At 43.5% G+C, this 22,176-nt stretch overlaps 1 protein-coding gene across 6 annotated transcripts in view; it reads left to right on the forward strand.

Annotated features, from left to right (window-relative positions):
• The window catches only part of ANKRD17 (ankyrin repeat domain 17), a 405,562-nt gene that overhangs the window by 108,938 nt on the left and 274,448 nt on the right, over nucleotides 1–22,176 (forward strand). The window contains exon 1 of one of the 6 annotated variants that reach the window (XM_063920094.1): nucleotides 14,741–15,070. The exons of the other annotated variants lie outside the window; for them this stretch is intronic. Coding sequence (XP_063776164.1) covers nucleotides 15,017–15,070 — 54 coding nt within the window. The 5' untranslated portion in view covers nucleotides 14,741–15,016. Of the gene's footprint in view, nucleotides 1–14,740; nucleotides 15,071–22,176 lie in introns of those variants that run through there. 6 annotated transcript variants of the gene reach the window in all.

The raw sequence follows: 22,176 nt of genomic DNA on the forward strand, positions 1-22,176 counted from the left end.
CATTTCCTGCAAACAGGAGTGTCTATGGGCCTGAAATGGGGGTCCATTAAGGTTCAAATTTCGGCCCTGTCAATTTTCTTCCAAAAAGAACTAGCTTCAGTCCCTGAAGTTCAGACGTTGTGAAAGGGGTACTGTATATACAGCCTCCTTTTGTGCCTCCAGTGGCACCTTGGGATCTAAATGTAGTTTTTGGGTTCCAAAAGTCACATTGGTTTGAACCACTTAAATATGTGGAGTTAAAATATCTCACATGGAAAGTGGTCATGCTGTTGGCCCTGGCCTGGACCAGGTGCGTGTCAGAATTGGCGGCTTTATCCTGTAAAAGCCCTCATCTGATTTTCCATTCGGACAGGGCGGAATTGAGGACTTGTCCTCAGTTTCTCCCTAAGGTGGTTTTCAGCGTTTTCACCTGAATCAACCTATTGTGGTGCCTGCGGCTACTAGGGACTTGGAGGACTCCAAGTTGCTAGACGTTGTCAGGGCCCTGGAAATATAGGTTTCCAGGACGGCTGGAGTCAGAAAATCTGACTCGTTGTTTATTCTGTATGCACCCAACAAGCTGGGTGCTCCTGCTTCTAAGCAGACTATTGCTCGTTGGATTTGTAGTACAATTCAGCTTGCACATTCTGTGGCAGGCCTGCCACAGCCAAAATCTGTAAAAGCCCATTCCACAAGGAAGGTGGGCTCATCTTGGGCGGCTGCCCGAGGGGTCTCGGCTTTACAACTTTGCCGAGCAGCTACTTGGTCAGGAGCAAATACGTTTGTAAAATTCTACAAATTTGATACCCTGGCTGAGGAGGACCTGGAGTTCTCTCATTTGGTGCTGCAGAGTCATCCGCACTCTCCCGCCCGTTTGGGAGCTTTAATATAATCCCCATGGTCCTTACGGAGTCCCCAGCATCCACTAGGACGTCAGAGAAAATAAGAATTTACTTACCGATAATTCTATTTCTCGTAGTCCGTAGTGGATGCTGGGCGCCCATCCCAAGTGCTGATTGTCTGCAATACTGGTACATAGTTATTGTTACCAAAAAATCGGGTTATTGCTGTAGTGAGCCATCTTTTCTAGAGGCTCCTCTGTTATCATGCTGTTAACTGGGTTTAGATCACAAGTTATATGGTGTGATTGGTGTGGCTGGTATGAGTCTTACCCGGGATTCAAAATCCTTCCTTATTGTGTACGCTCGTCCGGGCACAGTATCCTAACTGAGGCTTGGAGGAGGGTCATAGGGGGAGGAGCCAGTGCACACCAGGTAGTTCTAAAGCTTTACTTTTGTGCCCAGTCTCCTGCGGAGCCGCTATTCCCCATGGTCCTTACGGAGTCCCCAGCATCCACTACGGACTACGAGAAATAGAATTATCGGTAAGTAAATTCTTATTTTTACTGAGTCGTGCAAGTGTCTGTTTTTTGTGTATTGTATGGTCTGTCGCCATAATGAGTAAGGCACCAGCAAAAACTAAAAAGCATAATTGCAAAGTCTGTAGCAATGTGTTACCGGATGGATCTACCACATGTACAGTATGTTTTGTGGATTCGGTTCAGAATACGATTTCTGCTCCAGTTTTACAACCAATTTTCTCACCGGACCCTCCGTGGGGAATGTTAGTAAATGTACTGGATAGGTTACAATCAGAATTGACCGCCGCTCGACAGGAGCGGGAAACGGCAAGATCTGTGTCTAGGGTGAGCCAGAACTACCGGAGGCGTCTCAGCCTTGCGTAAGGTCCAAATCTATTTTGGGTAAACGGGATAAATTTCATATGTCTTATGATTTTCCAGTTTCTGCTATGTTGCATTCTGACGATTCCATGCCAGACCTCACGGAACAAGATGAGGGTGAGGAGGGCGAAGTGGAGTCAGATGGTGAGGATTTTAACAGTTCCGGCATTGATGATCTCATCAGAGCGGTACGTCAGTCTCTGAAGTTTACTGAAACTGAGGAGCCTCTCACAAATAATCAGGTCGTATTTACTAAACGACAAAAAACTCCAATAGGTTTTCCTGTGTCGGAATCTCTTAATCAGATGTTAGTAGAAACACGACAGAATCCAGATAAACGGTTTTCTATACCTCACAGATTTAAGTCTAGTTACCCGTTTCCAGACTCTGTAACGTGTACATGGGAGAATCCACCAATAGTTGATTCTTCAGTGTCGAAGCTTACCAAAAAATTAACCATACCAGTGCCAGCAGCTACTACGCTTAAAGACCCTTCAGATCGCAAGATAGAAACTATGCTAAAGTCCATGTATGTAGCAGCAGGTGTGATGCTGAGACCTGGATTGGTTGGCATTTGGGTCACTAAGGCGCTCATAATATGGCTTACAGAACTCAAATCTGGTTTACATGACGAAAACCTGATACTTCTTGTAAATCAAATGAGTGAGGATGTAGAGTATCTCTGTACAGCGTCTACTGACGTCTGTCAGCTCACTTCTCGTATTTCATCGTCGCTAGTTACGGCACGAAGGGCACTCTGGCTGCGTGCCTATCATGCGGAGGCAGAGGTCAAACGAGGTATAGAGGCGTTGCCTTACGATGGCAAGAAGTTGTTTGGTCCTGAATTGGACGCATGGATTGCTGAGGCTACGGGAGGTAAGTCTGTTTTCTTACCATTGCCTCCACCGGTATCAAGAAGGAGGTACGCTGGACCTTCGTTCAAATCCTTTAGACCTCAGTCCTTTCGAGGACGTGGCAGAGGAACAGCCACGCCTGCTAGACGTGGACGTGGTTTCCAACAAACCAACACAAGCCGCCAGGACGCTAAGGTTACCGACAAACCAGTGGCATGACGGGCTAACAGCCCATCTCGGTTCTCCGATTGTGGGAGCACGCCTTCAGACGTTCCATTTGGCGTGGTTCCACACATCCGCGGATGGGTGGATCCGCAATTTAGTGTTAAAAGGTTACAAAATAGAGCGACTGTCTTCCGCCTCTGCGGTTTTTCAAGACAGGATTGCCTCTGTCGGACGACAAGAGGACGGTTCTGCAAATTGCCATTCAGTCCCTACTGGATTCGGCAGTTTTGATTCCGGTCCCTGTACATCAACAGGGTCAGGGTTATTATTCAAGTCTGTTTGTGGTACCGAAGCCGGATGGCTCGGTCAGACCAATATTGAACTTAAAGGGTCTCAATCAGTACGTAACTTAATACAGATTCAAAATGGAGTCTCTGCGTTCGGTGATTGCGGGTTTAGAGCCAAAGGAATTTATGATTGCGCTAGATCTCAAGGATGCGTACTTACACATTCCAATTTGGCAGCCTCATCAGAAATTCTTACGGTTTGCAATACGCCAGAACCATTACCAGTTTCAGGCTCTACCGTTTGGCCTGTCATCAGCGCCTCGGGTATTCACCAAAGTGATGTCTGTGATGATAGCTAATGTCAGATCCCTGGGAGTGACAATAGTTCCGTATTTAGACGATCTGCTCATCAAAGCTCCGTCTCAACAGATGCTTCTCCAACATGCGCTGCTAACGTACGATGTACTGGTTCACCACGGTTGGATTGTCAACTTCAAGAAATCACATCTAATTCCGTCTCAACGCCTTCAATTCCTAGGTATGATTCTCGATACGGTCAATCAAAGAATTTACCTACCACAGCAGAAAGTACAAATTCTACGCCATCTAGTACAATTAGTGCTCAAGCCACGCACAGTGTCTGTACACTTGTGCATTCGCCTCTTAGGCACAATGGTGGCAGCTTTCGAAGCGCTTCAGTTCGGAAGATTTCACTCGCGTCCATTTCAACTGAATGTGCTCGCCCAGTGGTCGGGCTCGCATCTGCAGATTCACTACAGGGTGAGGTTGTCGCCAAGGGCAAGAGTATCTCTGCTCTGGTGGCTCAAAGAGCACAATTTAACCGCAGGAAGACGGTTCGGAGGCTGGAATTGGATAATTCTAACTACGGACGCCAGTCTCAGAGGTTGGGGAGCGGTAATTCAAAATTGTCAGCTCCAGGGTCTCTGGGCGGATCACGAAAAATTGCTGTCTATAAATGTCCTGGAACTCCGCGCAATTTACAATGCGCTACGACAAGCAGTGCACATGCTTCGCTCTCAGCCTGTCCAAGTGCAGTCAGACAATGCGACGGCGGTCGCATACATCAACAAACAAGGAGGAACGAGAAGCCGCATGGCAATGCGGGAAGTAGCTCGAATCCTCAATTGGGCGGAATGCCACCAGGTGATATTGTCGGCCGTGTTCATTCCGGGAGTGGACAACTGGGAAGCGGATTATCTCAGTCGTCGGGATTTTCATCCAGGCGAATGGGCATTAAATCCAGAAGTATTTCACATGTTGGTTCAGCGATGGGGTTATCCTCAGGTGGACCTGATGGCGTCTCGACACAATCACCAAACGTTCCAGTATGTGTCCAGAACAAGAGATCCAAAGGCAGTGGCGGTGGATGCTCTCACTGTCGCGTGGCCGTACAGTCTTGTGTATCTGTTTCCACCGTTTCCGTTGCTCCCTCTGGTGCTAAAACGGATCAAAAGAGAGTCTGTCACAGTCATACTAGTGGCGCCTCATTGGCCTCGGAGAGCTTGGTTCTCGGATCTCCAAGGACTACTCGCAGACGATCCTTGGCCGCTCCCACTACGTCCAGACCTGTTACAACAGGGTCCGTTCCTTTACCCCGATTTAGCGCGGCTGCGTTTGACGGGGTGGCTGTTGAGACCGCCCTCTTAAGAAGAGAGGGCATTCCAGATTCGGTTATTTCAACCATGTTACGAGCTAGGAAGCCGGTTACGGCAGCTCATTATTACAGAATATGGCGTGCCTATATAGGTTGGTGTGAAGCTCGGAAGTTTCTGACATCATCTTTCAAGTTATCCCGCCTTTTGTTATTTCTACAAACAGGGTTAGATGGAGGACTGCGTTTATCTACACTAAAGGTGCAGGTATCTGCTTTGTCAATTTACTTTCAAAGACGATTGGTTCTATTGCCGTCTATACGCACTTTTCTCCAAGGTGTCCTCAGAGTACAGCCTCCATTCATTCCACCTACAGCGCCATGGGACTTGAATCTGGTTTTAGAGTTCTTACAGTCTTCATATTTTGAACCCTTACAGCAAGTGGATATAAAGTTTCTCACTTGGAAAACAATTTTTCTTCTAGCCTTAGCTTCGGCAAGGCGTGTTTCAGATTTGGGTGCCTTGTCATGCAAGTCACCGTATTTGGTGTTTCATGATGACAGAGCGGAACTTCGGACGAATCCCGCTTTCTTACCAAAGGTAGTGTCATCTTTTCACATCAATCAACCAATAGCAGTTCCTGTGTTGACAGCACATTCTGGAACTCTGGATGTGGTACGCGCATTACGCGTTTATGTATCCCGAACGTCTTCAGTTCGTAAGACAGATACGTTGTTTGTTTTCTATGATGCTGCCAAGATGGGTTGGCCAGCGTCTAAACAAACTTTATCCAGATGGATAAAACTGACCATACGTCAGGCTTACCTTCATGGTAGGTTACAACCGCCTACATCAGTAACCGCTCATTCCACACGTTCTGTGGGAACTTCATGGGCAGCTGGTCGGGGAGCTTCTACGACGCAGCTTTGCCGTGCGGCTACATGGTCTTCAGTGCACACGTTTGTGCGCTTTTACAAGTTTGATACGTTTGCGGCATCAGCATCTAGCTTTGGCCGCCTAGTGTTACAGGTGCCAAACAGCTCTCCCGCCCACAGGGGAAGCTTTGGTACGTCCCAAGAGTACTCCAGTGACCCCTAGTGGATGAAAAAGAAAATAAGATTTTGGTACTTACCAGGTAAATCCTTTTCTTTGAATCCATAGGGGGCACTGGACGCCCACCCAGAGCAGTTTTACCTAGTTGTGGTGAGTTCTGAGGATCTTATGGTAACACACTCTCACCGACTGGTTCAAATTATCAAGTGCTGGTTAGGGTGTCAACTGTTTAGTTGTCAGTAACGTTATGTGTCAACTTCGTTATTGTCCGTTATGTTATATGTAATACTCCATTGTCAACCTCTCTATAGTTCCTGTTCGGCTCAGTAAAAAACACTGAGGTACTCGGGGATATGGAGGGGTGGAGTGTTCTAAATTTAAATATTCAGTGCTGTTCCTACGGAAGCCGTCCATATCCCAAGAGTACTCCAGTGCCCCCTATGGATTCAAAGAAAAGGATTTACCTGGTAAGTACCAAAATCCTATTTTTACCTGTAAAATATACTGACACTTGGTGGAAACCATGCCTGGAATAATTCAAGCTGTTTTAACCATTTAACTGACTAATGTTTTTTTCAAACACTCAAATTATCTTTTTTTTTAAATAATTGAAATAGGTAAGAACATCTATCTAAAACACATCTAATGGTGTGTACACATGGTGAGATTTTTTCTTTCGATTTTGACTATATAGTCAAAATCGCAAGAAAAGATAGTGCAGATCGCAAGGTGTTATGCCACTTGCGATCCCAGTTCGATCCCGATGCGTGGCCCCGCCAGGTCAGTATCGCAAGAAAAGATAGACTGTGCAGGCAAGTCAATCCTTGCTAGATCGGTGTACTATCTAGTTCATCTCACATGTCAATTACATCTCACATAAGCCAAAATCGTAAGCACACATAGTCCATATCTCAAGAAAAGTTAGTCAAAATCGGTGGTGGTGGTGCTGGTCTTCGGGGAGCTCAGGGGAAATCGCAAAGTGAAAATCGGGCATAGCAAGAATCTCACCGTGTGTACACACCATAACACTAGTTTATGTAAAATAAATAAAAATTGTATGTGTACACAACAGTTAAACATTGATGGCAGAAACACCTGACCATCAATGATCGAATCATTGTGACCATCCCAAACCTACATTTTCCCGGTACAGGTGCCTGGTGTACACATTCAAGGTAAGGAAACTTTTAGTATATTTTGCAGGGACCTGCTAATCTCTGCAGCCACAGGGTGGGGGGTGCTGCCTGGGCTTCCAGATCAGCAGTGATCGGCAGCATGGCAGGCACTGGGGGAGGGAACTCTGAAGCAATGAGGTCGGGAGGTCCCTCAGAGTTGCAGCTGCTGGAACATTCTTCTTCCAGCAGCCAAACAATGAGTGTTTCTGACTGGATGCATCCATGTCAGGGAAAAGGCTAGCCCAGTGTGTATGTATGCACATGTGTGTTTCTATGTGTATGTATGTATATATGTATGTATGTGTATATATATATATATATATATCAAAACGCAATTATACCTAATTACTGCGCTGGTGCGGCAGCCCTCTAATTCGATCCTCCTGTTAGTGAGGACCATACAAAACAACACCTCCAGCAAATTGAATCAGAGGGCGCTCTCAATCACTTAAACTGGTTACCAACTAAAAATTGACCAAATGATTATGGCTTTACACAATTTATTAAAAGCAAAGTATTGCCCAATCTAGACAGAGGTAACCCTTTTTCACAATTACAGATCAAAATATATGTCAAATGTACGATAGTGTAGGGTTTCTTTTCTCTCTGTCTTCAACCCTGACGCGTTTCGTCCTTCGTGGACTTCTTCAGAGGGATGGTCAACACAGCAAATGGTCAGTCCATGAAGCAACCATATATGAATTCAATGGGTTGAAACACTCTAATGCTCAATAGTGTTGAACACTTTAGACTAAATTAGCAATGGACAACTTTCCAAAAAACACGCTGGTCCAAATGGTATATGGGTAAATATCAGATACAGCAGTAGTTCCTATGTGCTCTCCCAAGTGCAACTGGAACTACTGCTGTATCTGATATTTACCCATATACCATTTGGACCAGCGTGTTTTTTGGAAAGAGGTCCATTGCTAATTTAGTCTAAAGCACAGGTTCTCAAACTCGGTCCTCAGGACCCCACACAGTGCATGTTTTGCAGGTCTCCTCACAGAATCACAAGTGAAATAATTAGCTCCACCTGTGGATGTTTTAAAATGTGTCAGCGAGTGATTAGTACACCTGTGCACCTGCTGGGTGACCTGCAAAACATGCACTGTGTGGGGTCCTGAGGACCGAGTTTGAGAACCACTGGTCTAAAGTGTTCAACACTATTGAGCATTAGAGTGTTTAAACCCATTGAATTCATATATGGTTGCTTCATGGACTGACCATTTGCTGTGTTGACCATCCCTCTGAAGAAGTCCACGAAGGACGAAACGCGTCAGGGTTGAAGACAGAGAGAAAAGAAACCCTACACTATTGTATATTTGACATATATTGTGATCTGTAATTGTGAAAAAGGGTTACCTCTGTCTAGATTGGGCAATACTTTGCTTTTAATAAATTGTGTAAAGCCATAATCATTTAGTCAATTTTTAGTTGGTAACCAGTTTAAGTGATTGAGAGCGCCCTCTGATTTAATTTGCTGGAGATAGATTATATATATATATATATATATATATATATATATAGTGTGTGTAGAAACAAGGATTAATACTGCACCACATGTGATATAATTCAGATATGTTTGTGTGTATAGATGGCAATACAGTGTGACACTCCCCTGTGGTACTGATGGGGCGTCAGCTTGGTCCCTCAATATAAACAGGGGTGGTAATTCCCTGAGAAAAGTGCAATAGAATGGGGGGATGAGGGATGTATAGCGACCAACGGTGTCAATTAAGTAAGATTGCCAATGATAAATATAATAAAACTATTTATTACCGTAAAAATAAAATTAAAATGACATATATATAAAATGGGACAACAATACAATCACAGCTGAACTAAAACACTTAAAATGAACATATAAAACTACAATAAGATCAAAATAAGCAGATTTTCCTTATCTGTGGTATGAGGTAAGTACAGGTCTCCCAATGCGTTTCATCACTTGGACTTCATCACAGGGCTACACACACACACACACACACACACACACACACACACACACACACACACACACACACACACACACACACACACACACTGAGTATCCCATATCCAAATATTCCGAAATACGGACTTTTTTGAGTGAGATAGTGAAACCTTTGTTTTCTGATGGCTCATTGTACACAAAGTTAATAAAAATATGGTATTAAATGACCTTCAGGCTGTGTGTATAAGGTGTATATGAAACATAAATTAATTTTGTGAATGTATACACACTTTGTTTAATGCACAAAGTTATAAAAAAATATTGGCCATAATTACCTTCAGGCTGTGTGTATAAGGTGTATATAAAACATAAATGCATTCTGTGCTTAGACTTGGGTCCCATCACCATGATATCTCATTATGGTATGCAATTATTCCAAAATACGGAAAAATCCCATATCCAAAATACCTCTGGTCCCAAGCATTTTGGATAAGGGGTACTCAACCTGTATATGTGTGTGTGTGTATGTATGTATGTATGTATGTATATATATATATATATATATATATATCTGTTAAAAAAGCATATATAGGGGGCGCTCCATAGTGCATAAAAGTATTTAATAAAAATAAACAGACGTACAGAATAAGATTAGACTCGTACCGCAAGGTAACCAGTGTGGGCTGGTTACCACATGATTTCACAATAAACTCCCGACAAAGGCTGGAACCAGAAGTCACTTAGTCCGTATTGGAATCCTCACCCCGCCGTTAGCTGCTGCCTTTTGAGGGCCGCGAGTAGGCGACTAGGAATATACTTTACAAATTGAATTGGACTCAATGGCTGAATAGCTGGTTAGAGTGAGAGCGCCCCCTATATATGCTTTTTTAACAGATACATTACATCCGTGGGAATCGGATTGATCAAAGGGGAGCAGCGGTCCGTGAAAATTTGAAGGAGGACCTAGTGACTTTTCAAGCATTTATTTTTATGCACTTGATTTTACAAACACATTTGTGGTTTTTTATTGTTCATTGACATCTCAAAGCAATAACCAGCGCTTACCCCTGTCTATATTTGTTATATATATGTGTGTGTGTGTGTGTGTATATATATATATATATATATATATATATATATATATATATATATATATATATTTATTTATTTATTAGTATGTGTGCATCTTAAAGTTTCAATTATCACCAGAGACAGAATGAGATAGAAAGTTAAATGTTATGTTGAGTTTAAGTCTTCTCCTTGCCCTGCAGAGCCACACATTTCTGCCAGCGTTTCTTGATCATCTATAACTCATCATTATAGAAGTCTTGTGATCCAGAATTACATCATTTGTGTTGCTAAATCATCTTACCCAATCTAGTTACTTAATCTCTGTGAACAGAAAGAAGTCACTGGGTGTGAGATCAGGCAAATAGAGGGTATGAAACAAAATTTCATAGCCACACCTGTCTGCCTCCACAGCAGATGCTAGGGCGGAATGTGCGGGTGCATTGTCTGTTAGGAGATGGATGCCTTTTGCTGATCATGCCACAACGCTTTTCTTTCACTGCATCTCGCAATTTCTGGAAAAGGGTGCAGTATTAAGTGCTGGTGAAAGCCTGACCCTTTGGATTGTAATCTGTTAGGATTTCTGTACCTTTGCCTTTTTGGGATGTGGAGAGGAGGAGTGTTTCCACTCCTTGCTCATTTCTTTGGTTTCCATATCGTACAGTGACGCAGCATTCATCCATAGTCATAAGACGTGCAAAGAAATTCTCTTCATCCGGCTCCCACAATCAACATCTGCTGCAAAAGTTCACATTGGATTTGCTTGTGAAATAGGGTGAGCAAGTAAGGAATCCATTGTGATGACACTTTAGATGTGTAGTTGCTCATGCATAATCTTCCATACACTTCCTTAACTTCCAACCTCTTTCACTGGTTAATCGTCTGTCTTTGAGGACAAGAACCTCCACTTTCTTCACCATGTCAAGATCATCTGTGATTTGAGGGTCTCCCGGATCAAGGCTTATCTGAAAGGGAAATGTGTCCAGTTTGAAAGTTGCTTTTACACCTCACAACATTATCATATGATGGACTTTAATCACCATACACAGCCACCATTTCATCATGGATTTGGTGGGCTCTGTTACCCTTCAAATGGAGGAACTTAATAACACTGCAAGCTTCAATTTTGTTCGTCATGCCGGTTACATCTACCAGCTCGTGAAATTAAACAAGCTGACAGAAGTAGCTGTAATTTACAACATCATGCACATAAGGATGAATTGATATACGTTGTTATAATGACATCCGGGTATCTCAACTTCATGTTGATAATTAAAACTTTGATACCCTATTGTATGTGTGTGTATGTATATATATATATATATATATATATATATATATATATATATATGTATGTGTGTATATACATTATATATATATATATATATATATATATATATATATAATGTATATACACACATACATATTTATTGAGTATCCCTTATTCAAAATCCCACGTTTGGGGGTTCCCTACTGAGATAGTGACATACATATTATGTGTATATGTAGATATATTGTATAGATATATAACATAATATACATATATGTGTCATTATCTCAGTAGGGGAACAAAAAAAATGTGTAATTTTGGATAAGGGACACTCAACCTGTGTGTGTGTGTGTGTGTGTGTGTGTGTATATATATGTATATATATATGTATGTATGTATATATATATATATATATATATATATATATATATATATATATATTTATTATTATTATTATTAATAATAATAATATTTGTCCCATGGACTGCTCTGGTGTCCTCCGGAACATAGCAATATTCTCAATTCCAAAACAAGCAGCGGTACTCAGTCTTCGTTTTTAGTTAGTGTATTAATAACACAGTGACATACTAACATTTCGGGGTTTTCTTGCCCCTTTGTCAAGGTGAACTTTGTTAACAATAAAACATTCCTTAAAAAGGAAAGAAGCAGCCCCCCTGCAAGTGCAAACAGATGCCAGGGTTCCGTGCCACTCACAGGGACTTCCGTCCGTGCGCTTCTGGATGAAGTTCCTCTGGCAGCCGTGTCTGGGAACCTAGGAAACCCAGGCACTGGATACCATCATGGCTCCCGATGTCTGTCTTTATAAATTCAGCATGTTGTCAATGTGAATCGGACCGGTTCCACCACCAAGATGTTTTCTGTGTTAAATATTAGAATCCTAAACACAGCAGGGGAATATACTACACATAGTGTAACCATATGCAATATCATTATCCATTTGGATTGTGCTTCACCTAAAGGACAGTTACATTGTATCCACTTACTTGATGCTGTTGACTAAATACACATGCTAATGCAGTAACTTGTTAAAATGTACTTACTGCTTATAACTTTATTTGCATTTTATTAGCATGATATTGCATATGATTTCAACAGGTATACTATATTCATTTGGGGTTTTTAGGCTTCTGATATTTAACACTGGACACATCTTGGTGGTGGGACCTGTCCTATTTACATTGTCTTTCTAAAATCAGCATGTCGGACAGCTGAAGCCGCAATAGTGTCCAGCGTGTGGGTTCCCTACGTTGCCAGACGCAGCTGCCAGAGTGATGTCATCCAGCAGCGCATGGACGGAAGTCCCTGTGAGTGGCACGGCACTCTGGCATAAGTTCGCATATGCGGGGGGGCTGCTTCTTTCCTTTTATAAGGAATGTTTTATTGTTAACAAAGTTCACCTTGACTAAGAGGCAAGAAAGCCCGAAACGTTGGTATGTCACTGCTTTATTAATACACTTTAACTAAAAACAAAGACTGAGTACTGCTGCTTGTTTTGGAATTGAGAAAATATATATTTTGTACATTGCTCATAGAATTTTTGGTAGGGTTATTTCAGATGGCTTGGATGATGACTTTGGTATACTTCTCATATTGGGGTCTATTCCTCTAAAGAATGAAACATGAATTGTTAGTCATTCCTATACATCACATCAGTTCTATGTGATATATAGCTTTGGTACTGTAAGTAGCAATTCATGTATACTTGCCTCTCTGGCGATGTGATCCTGTGCTCCAGTGGTGAGGTCTTCTCTGGTGGTCCTCTCTGCGATTCGTGAAATCAGCCTGCAGGTCCCTCTGCGCGTTCACCACCGGCTGAGCACCCAGGAGGCTGTAGGGGCTGTTGGGCAGTCAGGGGGCAGAGCCACTGCAGGACAGAGCAGGTCAGCTTTGAGCTTCCCTGCACTTACTGCAGCGCAGTTCAAATTGTGCCATCCTGAGTTGGCGAACCTGAACTCCATGTAGAAGTGAAAAGCAGAGCTTTTCCGTTCCTTCATGAATCGCACTCGCTATACAACAGTATGGTGATGCGATTCACACGTGGGGGCAGGTGTGCTGCTGGAGAAGTCAGGAACTGCTTTACGATAACCTGTGAATAGCCCAAAGCAGAGAAATGCCCTATTTCCTGTTAAACAGGGATTTTCTCTGCTTTAAGAATAGATCCCAGTAATTGGCATTTTAAAGAATTATATTTTGGTTGTGCCGTTTGTGCCTATGGTTAGTATTTGTAATCCTTTCTTAAACCCTGTAATGCAAATTTATTTCTACTAGTGAAAATAGTCTGTTACATCCACTATGGGGTCGATTCAATTCGGCAATTTATGAATAGCGCCGGGAATTAGCTCCCAACGGTATTCAATTCAGCTGCTAGTTACCCGCAATTGTCAGGAATTCTTCTCTCATCCCCGGGGGATGAGAGAAGAAACCCGACAGAAGTGCTGCCTCGAGTCTGATTTCTGTCGGGAATCAGCCTCGCGCCGGGGCGTTAAGTCGGAGAATGCCCTTTCTCCCGACAATTCAACCTGTTTAGTCGGCGAGAACGGGCCATCGCCGACTTAACTGGAGCTGAATTGAATAGCGGCGGGAGCTAATTCCCGGCGCTATTCATAAGTTGTCGAATTGAATCGACCCCTATGAAGTGTACACAACTGTTCTGCAGTTTCTTCATTCTAATAGGACCTTTCCATCTGTTATTTCAATTCTCAAGTAATAATTCCTTTCCAGAGCACCAGCCTATATCATAGCACCTTATAATGGGTGTATTGCTGTGCTGTGATTAATGCAGCACTGCTTGGGTGGCCTATGAAAGTGTGTGAACTCGGATCATGCATGCGCAGTAGGCCGGATCGGCATGTGTAAGTAACGCTGATTCCAGTGTCGGATCACGGGGACAGCTGCTTTTCAGCGCACCTCTCCCTGCACTGGAGCAATAATGGATTACTCTGGTACTTATCAACCTCCACAACTTTTAGCGAGTTGGACACTTAATGGGCCCGATTTAAAGAAAATGTTCTAGTCCTAATGCAAAACTTGCTTTATTTAGCAATTATTATGGCTCATGGACATCTGGCTAGTCTAGTTTGGAAAACATTTATAAGAACTGGTGTCTGGAACACATCTTTCTACTGCAGATATGAAAAGATAGCAAACATTTGGTTGTGTGGGCAGCACCCCCATATTGGCATGGTGTTTCATAAATGTCCCTATAATGTTTCACAGAGCAAATTTTGACACATTGCTCACAAATAATCATCAGCCGCTCTACTTATAAACATGGGTATTGCAATAAACTTTAACTTGTTCTAAATATGTGCTTTCCTCATAGATATGCTTTTAACATTTGTTGTTTGTTTTGAAATCCTGTGACATGCAGTATCTTATGTTAAACAAGAGAGAGCCTGTGCAATGTGTGTGGTGCAAAGTGCAAGCAGGCAGTGTATTCCTGCTGGAAGCAGCACTCTCTCCTCCAGTGCTCTGCTGCTGATCTGCAATGTCAGTAGTCACGGGTTGTGTCATTACGTCCCAGCTGCTCCAGTCACACCACTATTTCTGTATGTGCTCGCACAGTGCAGCGATGGCTGAGCGTTATAATCACTATAGTACGTAAAGCTATTACAGCTCGGTTACTGATCTGATCAGAAAAGCGGAGGTGGCTGGTGGTGGGATGCCTGTAAGTAGAGGGAGTAAGTCACCCCCGTGTGTAGTGGTAGCGGCCTGCGCACTAACTGCAGAGCTGCTCTGGCCGAGAATAGACTCTTCCATTTCCTGTTCCCTGACTGCTGCTGACAGAGGAGGGTTCCTGCTGCTGGCACTGATCTCAGCATAGTGCAGCAATAGGGATGGCTGTGTGAGGAAACATGGTGGAGACGGCGGCCGCAATGGAAGCATATGTTCTAGAAGACATCCTGGAGGTACGGAGAGTTGGCTAGCTGCTATACCGAGGGGGGGGCGGAGTGAGCAGAGGGACGGATCTCTGGCTAATGTGTGCGGGGGGAATATAGGCGATCAGCGAGACCTTGTATGCTTTTTGTTTGTGCGGATCTCTCTTGGTGATAGCCGCTAATGTTCGCGGATGTAGCTGCCGTGTTTCTCTGTAACTGAGAGTGTGTTCCTGACACATCCAGTCACAGAATTGGGAAAGAGGGCCTTCGCTTACTTCTAATGCCTGCGTGCCTGTGACCTTTAGATTAACTCATTAGAAGGTGGGGTCTGCAAAGCAGCTTTCTCCGGGTTTAGTATCATGTGTCTTACACAATTCGTCTACACGAAGAGGCCTACAGCTCTCCCACTTCCCAGGGTCGGAGTTGCTGCTGATCCTCTCTTGGATCACGTATGAGCAGGCGAGCTGTGCCTCTGCTGCTACTTTTATAAATGTTAACAGCAATTGTATGATTTCTGTGACACTGCTCCCAGACTACAGTGTATAACGTTTTTTTATTTGCGCTGGAATATATTGTGTGTGGTTTGACGCAAGCTTGTCTGATGTGGTATAATTCAGAACTAGCTGATGCTCATTTACTTTAATCTTCAAAGGTTTTATGTTGACATTTTATTCCTGAAGGTGTGTGTGGCTCTGACTAGTACATGGATTATATATTTGTATTCACCACATATTTTTGTCGCTTACGGCATCTTTTAATTTTATCTTTTTTGTTATATTTTAAGTTGCACTTTTCATTACTGCATCTCAATAAATGTAAACACAAGTCCAACACTTGAGTAAAATGTTACTGCTGCTACAGTATTGGGACATTTCCAGCTGCATGTTCTACTGTAGTGCTTAAGCAGTTGTCATTTTCTATAGTCCTTTGCTGGTTCTAATATACCTTTCACGTATGTCATCTATTACCTTGTTAAGGGTCTACTTCCGATTTTCCTGGTTTACAAAAAATAAATAAATTATAAATATGGTAATTTCCATGTTTTTGGTTTCTCTATTTGTTATTTAGTGTGGGTGCTCCCAAAATCAACATACAGTACATGTTTAAGCTAGTTTGTACTTGGTTACAATGAAATATATATATTTTCAGCCACAGGCTTCTGGACAGTGTTACAATTAAAACATGACAGCCAGCCTTTTTTCCTTGGCTTTTCCATTACTCTGCAGTGCTATGCCTGGTACCCAACTTGGTTGGCAAAAATATAGCCACAATTCTTCTGTCTTGTAACAAAAATAGTTTGGGTACACGTTAGAAAGATCAAAGTGGCTGACTGAGTAAACTATACATACTTACCAATAGGCCACTTGATGTGTAGGGCCAGACATCCCAACTGGGTGGCCATTTGAATTTGCCCCCCCCCCAGCTGTGATGTCAGTGTTGTTGGTCCCTGCAGCCAATGTATGGGTTGTCATTGGGTCACTGTGCGCAGATACACAGATGTCTTTCAAATATATCAAACTCAGTTGTGCTGCAGTGCCGACCTGATGTGTCCGAACGACAACGTGTAGACCTATCTGGTGTACACCTTTGCAGATGAACTACGTATATAATTAATGAAGAACAAACAATATGTGTCTAATGTGTACCCAGCTTAACAAACACCTGTCCCCAACTCAGTTTGCTTCCAGCAGTATGCTGCTTTGCATACACTTGAGTTTGTTTGAGCAGACTTGCAATTTTATTGGCTCTTGCTTGGAAATTGTTGGTGGTAGATCTTGAAGAAAGTACTACATAGTACAAAAACGCACCTAGCATGAATACATTGTCTGCAGATTGTGAGTGTTCACGAAATTGGGGTAACGATAACTATCCTGAGATCTTTTTTATATCATCCCAGCTTGACGCTGATCACTTCATTGCTGATACTAGTAGTAAAAGACTTATATGCCCACATAATGAGTTCTCACATCGTTTGCATGATGAGAGGTCTGGCAGGCACTGTTGTCAGATTGGCGAGACATGCAGTGAGACACCAGTGCTCTCACACACTGCTGCCATTCTGGGATCCTGCCGGCACAGCCTCTGAGATGGACAGTGGGAGGCCTGGAGTGTGCACACAGAGCTTTAGTGGGGCACTGCTAATCAGACAGAGTTCCACTAAAAGTACTCTTAATACCCACTTTGGGGACAATCACTGACACCATCCCCTTGCCTAAGGACGGTACTCCAACCGACTCATGCAGTGGGAACTGATAAGTCTGTAAGTGAGTAAACGTATGATGCATCTTACCTGCATTTGCTGTTCAGCCTCAGTCATTATTACAGCCGGATCTATTATTAAGACCAAAGGTATATACTTATATTTACCTTTAATCGGCTGTCCAATACTATTACTTAGGATGGGCTCCATATCATCTATACTTGCAGTATGATGCACTGCAATGCCCGTTGATAAACCCAGTGAAACGTAATTAAAATCTTACAGCCACCTGAGACTGCATTTGGTATTGACACTAGAGACCTTTTTTATGATGGCCATTTCAGACAATACTGTTACGATATCTGCTAGCTCTGCTAAATTGAAAAAAGACAACGTGCCTACAGTATGTGGTCAATTGTGCACAAACTAGGGCAGAAAAACAGAGATTACTGTGATTTATATCGAGAATCCGGCTGATGCATATAATTTTTAATTGTAAGATTTAGTTGTATTCTAAGATTTAGTTGTCATCTTTGTTTTATATAATCTTAATTAAATGATGTACTAATTTATGAACATATGTGACATGAACTTAATATACGGGTAATACTTGTGCTTTTCCCTTTATCAGGCAGAGGCAGTGTCTTACCCGGTAACCTGTATTTAAGCGCCAACTCTGATAACATTTTCTTTTCTCTATAGATCCAGTGACATCTGGAATCAGTCAGGCTGAAGTGCATATAGAGATGTTTGTTGCACATCTTTATTAAAAAATGTAATGGTCAAGTTGTCTGAAGGTGGGGATCTATGCCTTCAAATACCCCTTTCACACCGCAAACCCGGGTCCGACCCGGTATTTTGAACCTGGGTCCGACCCGGGCCGGACACTGGTCAGACCCTTTCACACTACACTTTCAACCCAGGTTATTGCAGGGTTGGCTCCTTTTAACTGAACCCGGGTCAGTAATTAAAACACCATGGATGTCATTTTAAATGGACTTCTTTTTGGCTCAGAAAGATGAGGTGTCAGAAGGGGAAAAAAGGGAGAGTGAAGGGACAGCTCACAGCATTGCAGGAATCATGGTTGACAGAGCTATGTTTTTATATACAATTGCATCTTTAACTGTTCCAGTAACATACCTCCCAACTGTCCCGATTTTCTCGGGATAGTCCAGTTTGTTTGGGGACTGTCCCGCTGTCCAACCACCGGGCTGCAGTGTCCCGCGGTGGGGGTGGAGTAGTTGGGAGGCTCCTGTCACTGCTGCTCTGCTTAGCAGAGCAGTGGTGAATAGACTGTGCGCATGCACAGGTGACAGAGGGAGAAAGGGCATGCCAGCAGCTCAGAGAGCGCTGGGCATACCCCTTCAGTGACTCGCGATTGAGGCTCTGCCATGAGGCCACGCCCTTTCATATAGGTGTCACACCCTTTTTGGTCGCACTTAGCGCGTGCCAAGGTCCCGCTTTGTACTTTTAATAGGTTGGGAGGTATGCAGTAAGCTGCCTAGCAATCTCCACCTCACCCCTAATTCTTAATAGCTCTAATGCTCTCTGTTCTCTTCTGTGTAGCAGGGCTCAGGCTGCTGACATCAAGGCTCTCAAAGAACAGCCAATCAGCATGTTTACATGAATGCAGGGTTGAATAACCCGGGTTGAACACTTTAGAGTGCACATTGACCCTGGTCCAACCCGTGTTTAACACTGCTTTTATACCGGGTTGCAATGCAGGGTTATATCCCTTTCACACCGCACAAATAACCCGGTATTGACCTGGCATATTGCTGGGTCGACACGGGTCCGCGTGCAGTGTGAAAGGGGCATTGCCGAAATCGCGGGTCGCCTGACCCGGCAATTCAACCCGGGTATAAAGCAGTGTTATACCCGGGTTGAATACCGGGTCAGTGGCTGCGTAAACGGGCTCCCGGATCGACTCGACCCGGGACCCGTTTACTAGATAGGGAGAGGCGGTGCGGAGATGAGCTAATCTCCCAGCGCCACCTCCACCGCCGGCTCCGCCCCCCCAGCTGCTATGGCAACTCGCCCGGCTTATTGCCGGGTCGGGGCAGCCAGCAGCATTTGCCAATGCCGGATCCCACTCGGGAAGGACCTGCTTCCAATTCCCGGGTGGGATCCGGCATTAGCAGTGTGAAAGGGGTATTACTCGACCCGGGATATTCAAAAGTTATGCTTTAAGACTGCACCTCGACCCGGCAATATCCCGGGATATATTTGCTGTGTGAAAGGGTTATAGCTTGGCAAACCTACTTGTGTGCTTTAGTCTCTTATACCCCTTAAACAATGCCAATGCCGGATCCCACCCAGGAATTGGAAGCGGGTCCTTCCTGGGTGGGATCCGGCATTGGCAGCTGCTGCTGGCTTCCCCGACCCGGCAATAAGCCGGGAGGGTTGCAATATGCCGGGTCGATACCGGGTTATTTGTGCGGTGTGAAAGGGGTATGACTATACTTAAGACATTTAAGCCCCAAAATCCAGTTATAAAATCCACTCTGAGACCGTTATCCATTACTTGCATTCTGAAAGTTCTGACGTGATTAAGGAAGTGAGCCTTATAAGTGGATCTCAAGGAGCTAGTAAAGTCATTACTTGATCATGTGTACAGGTGAAACTCAGAAAATTAGAATATTGTGCAAAAGTTCATTTATTTCAGTAATTCAACTTAAAAGGTGTAACTAATATATAGACTCTAGACTCATTACATGCAAAGTGAGATATTTTAAGCCTTTATTTGTTATAATTGTGATGATTGTGGCTTACAGCTTAAGAAACCCCAAATACAAAATCTCAGAAAATTAGAATATTACATAAAATCAATTAAGAAAAGGTTTTTAAATACAGAAATGTCAGCTCTCTGAAAAGTATAATCATGCATATGTACTGAGTACTTGGTTTGGGCCCCTTTTTCATGAATTATTGCCTCTGTGCGGCGTTGCATGGATTCTATCAGCCTGTGGCACTGCTGAGATGTTATGGAAGACAAGGATGCTTCAATAGCGGCCTTCAGCTCTTCTGCATTGTTTGGTATCATGTCTCTCATCTTTCTCTTGGCATTGGCCATATCAGGGCACACCTGATCCATCCATTCTGCAAAAGTATATGCCCGCTCCTCATTTTCATGTAAAATACTCGCTATGGCACATGTATTTGCGATTGCTGTGACTTCTGTTTTCAATTACATGTGAGCAGAGTAATATATACATTAAAATAATTCTAGGGCTTTATAATTAACATCCACCGTACTGTATTTTATTTGGTTATGGGACTCGGGGTCGACAGTGTCTGGGTCAACACCTATTGGTCGATAGTGGCTATGTTGACACTAGAAGAAGGTTGACACATCCATTAGGGCGACACAAGTTTTTCATGTTTTTATTTTTATTGGTGTAGTTTTCTTCATAAAGTGACGGGAACCCCAATTAGTGCACCACTCGCCATGCTTCAGGCAAGGTGCCTCGCTCTGCTACCGCTGCGCTCGGCACAGGTTACCATTCCCAATCGTAGTCCACGTGGATCGTAAATTATGAAAAAGTAAAAAATTTTTTTTTTTTTAAAAAACTTGTGTTGACCTTTTTTGCATGTCAACTTTGTTCATGTCGACCTAATGGTTGTGTTGACCTATTCACTGTCGACCAATGGATGTCGACCTAAGTGGTGTCGACCCAGAGTCCGGATACTCTTTTATTTTACTACCATTTGCAGTGCTTCTACAACTGCACTTGCAAGCTTGTGTGATAAGCTTGCAAACTTATTTTACAGAAATTCACTTGATGGCTCCATGGGCAGGAACAGTGGAGTCACACTAATGAAATGACTGCAGTTTTAGCATTTATTTATTTTTGTAATCATCAGCTCCTACTGCAACCGTGTTTTTAATGTGGTAGGAACTTCATTTTCCTGAAGTGAGGTTAGAGATTTTCATGACTGAGGACTTATTCAGAGATGAATCAGATTGCTGCATATGCAGCCAGATCTGCTTTTATATCACATGCAGGGGGCCGACCAGAAAGTGTGAGGCCGCCTCCTGATGCACCTGCAATTAGATAGCGGATGCATCGGAACGAAGGTCGACTCCTGGCAGTGCATCCTGTTTGCCGCCATTTTTTTTCCAGAGTAGTGACTACACGCAGCTGCCCTGAAAATGGCTGTGGGCTGCCCCAGTTCGGAATGCCTCACCCACCCAACACCGCTTCGCGCCTCCTGCCCCCCCCCTTTCCCCCAATAACCCTTCCTGACGGCTGCTGCTATCAATCATATTAAGGTTGGATGCCTCGGCAACGTGTAAGGTCACGCACGTGCACAACGGCCTGTGCCTGTGCGCAGACCACCTGGATGCGGCCGCTGGATGCAAGCGCGCGGCTGCATCCAGGTCTGAAAAACCCTGAGTCCATTACCAAATTAAGTTTAAAAACAAGCCCTAAACTTGCTCCCCTTCCCCTTTTAAGAATCCAATTCAAGCTTCTCTCTCACTCATAAGAACTTCACCCATTCCTCTCCTATTTACATCTCTGACCTTATCTCCCTTTACACTCTGCCTGTCCTCTTCGCTCCACAAATGCATGCCACTGCTTCTGCCAACTGATTACTTAATCCCATTCCTGCATCCAAGACTTAACATGCTGCTCCCTATCTCTGGAATTCTCTACCTCTCATCAGATTCTCCACCTCTTTACGAAATGTCAAACGGGCTCTCAAGACCAACCTCTTCATCATACCCAGCTGTCTCTCATCCTAACCCTCTGTTCCATACTCACTGTCTACCCCTTCTGTGTCATTTTCTGACCTAGAATATATTCTACTCCATACTCCCTTGCAACTGTACCTAACCCTGTTTCTGTCACCTTGATGCTTGTTTTAGTGTCCTGACCACTGATGCAGAGATGTTTATATACCATGTATTTGTCCTGCGTTATCATGTACTGTT

Source organism: Pseudophryne corroboree, chromosome 1 (genome assembly GCF_028390025.1).
Source record: "Pseudophryne corroboree isolate aPseCor3 chromosome 1, aPseCor3.hap2, whole genome shotgun sequence".
Classification (NCBI taxonomy): domain Eukaryota; kingdom Metazoa; phylum Chordata; class Amphibia; order Anura; family Myobatrachidae; genus Pseudophryne; species Pseudophryne corroboree.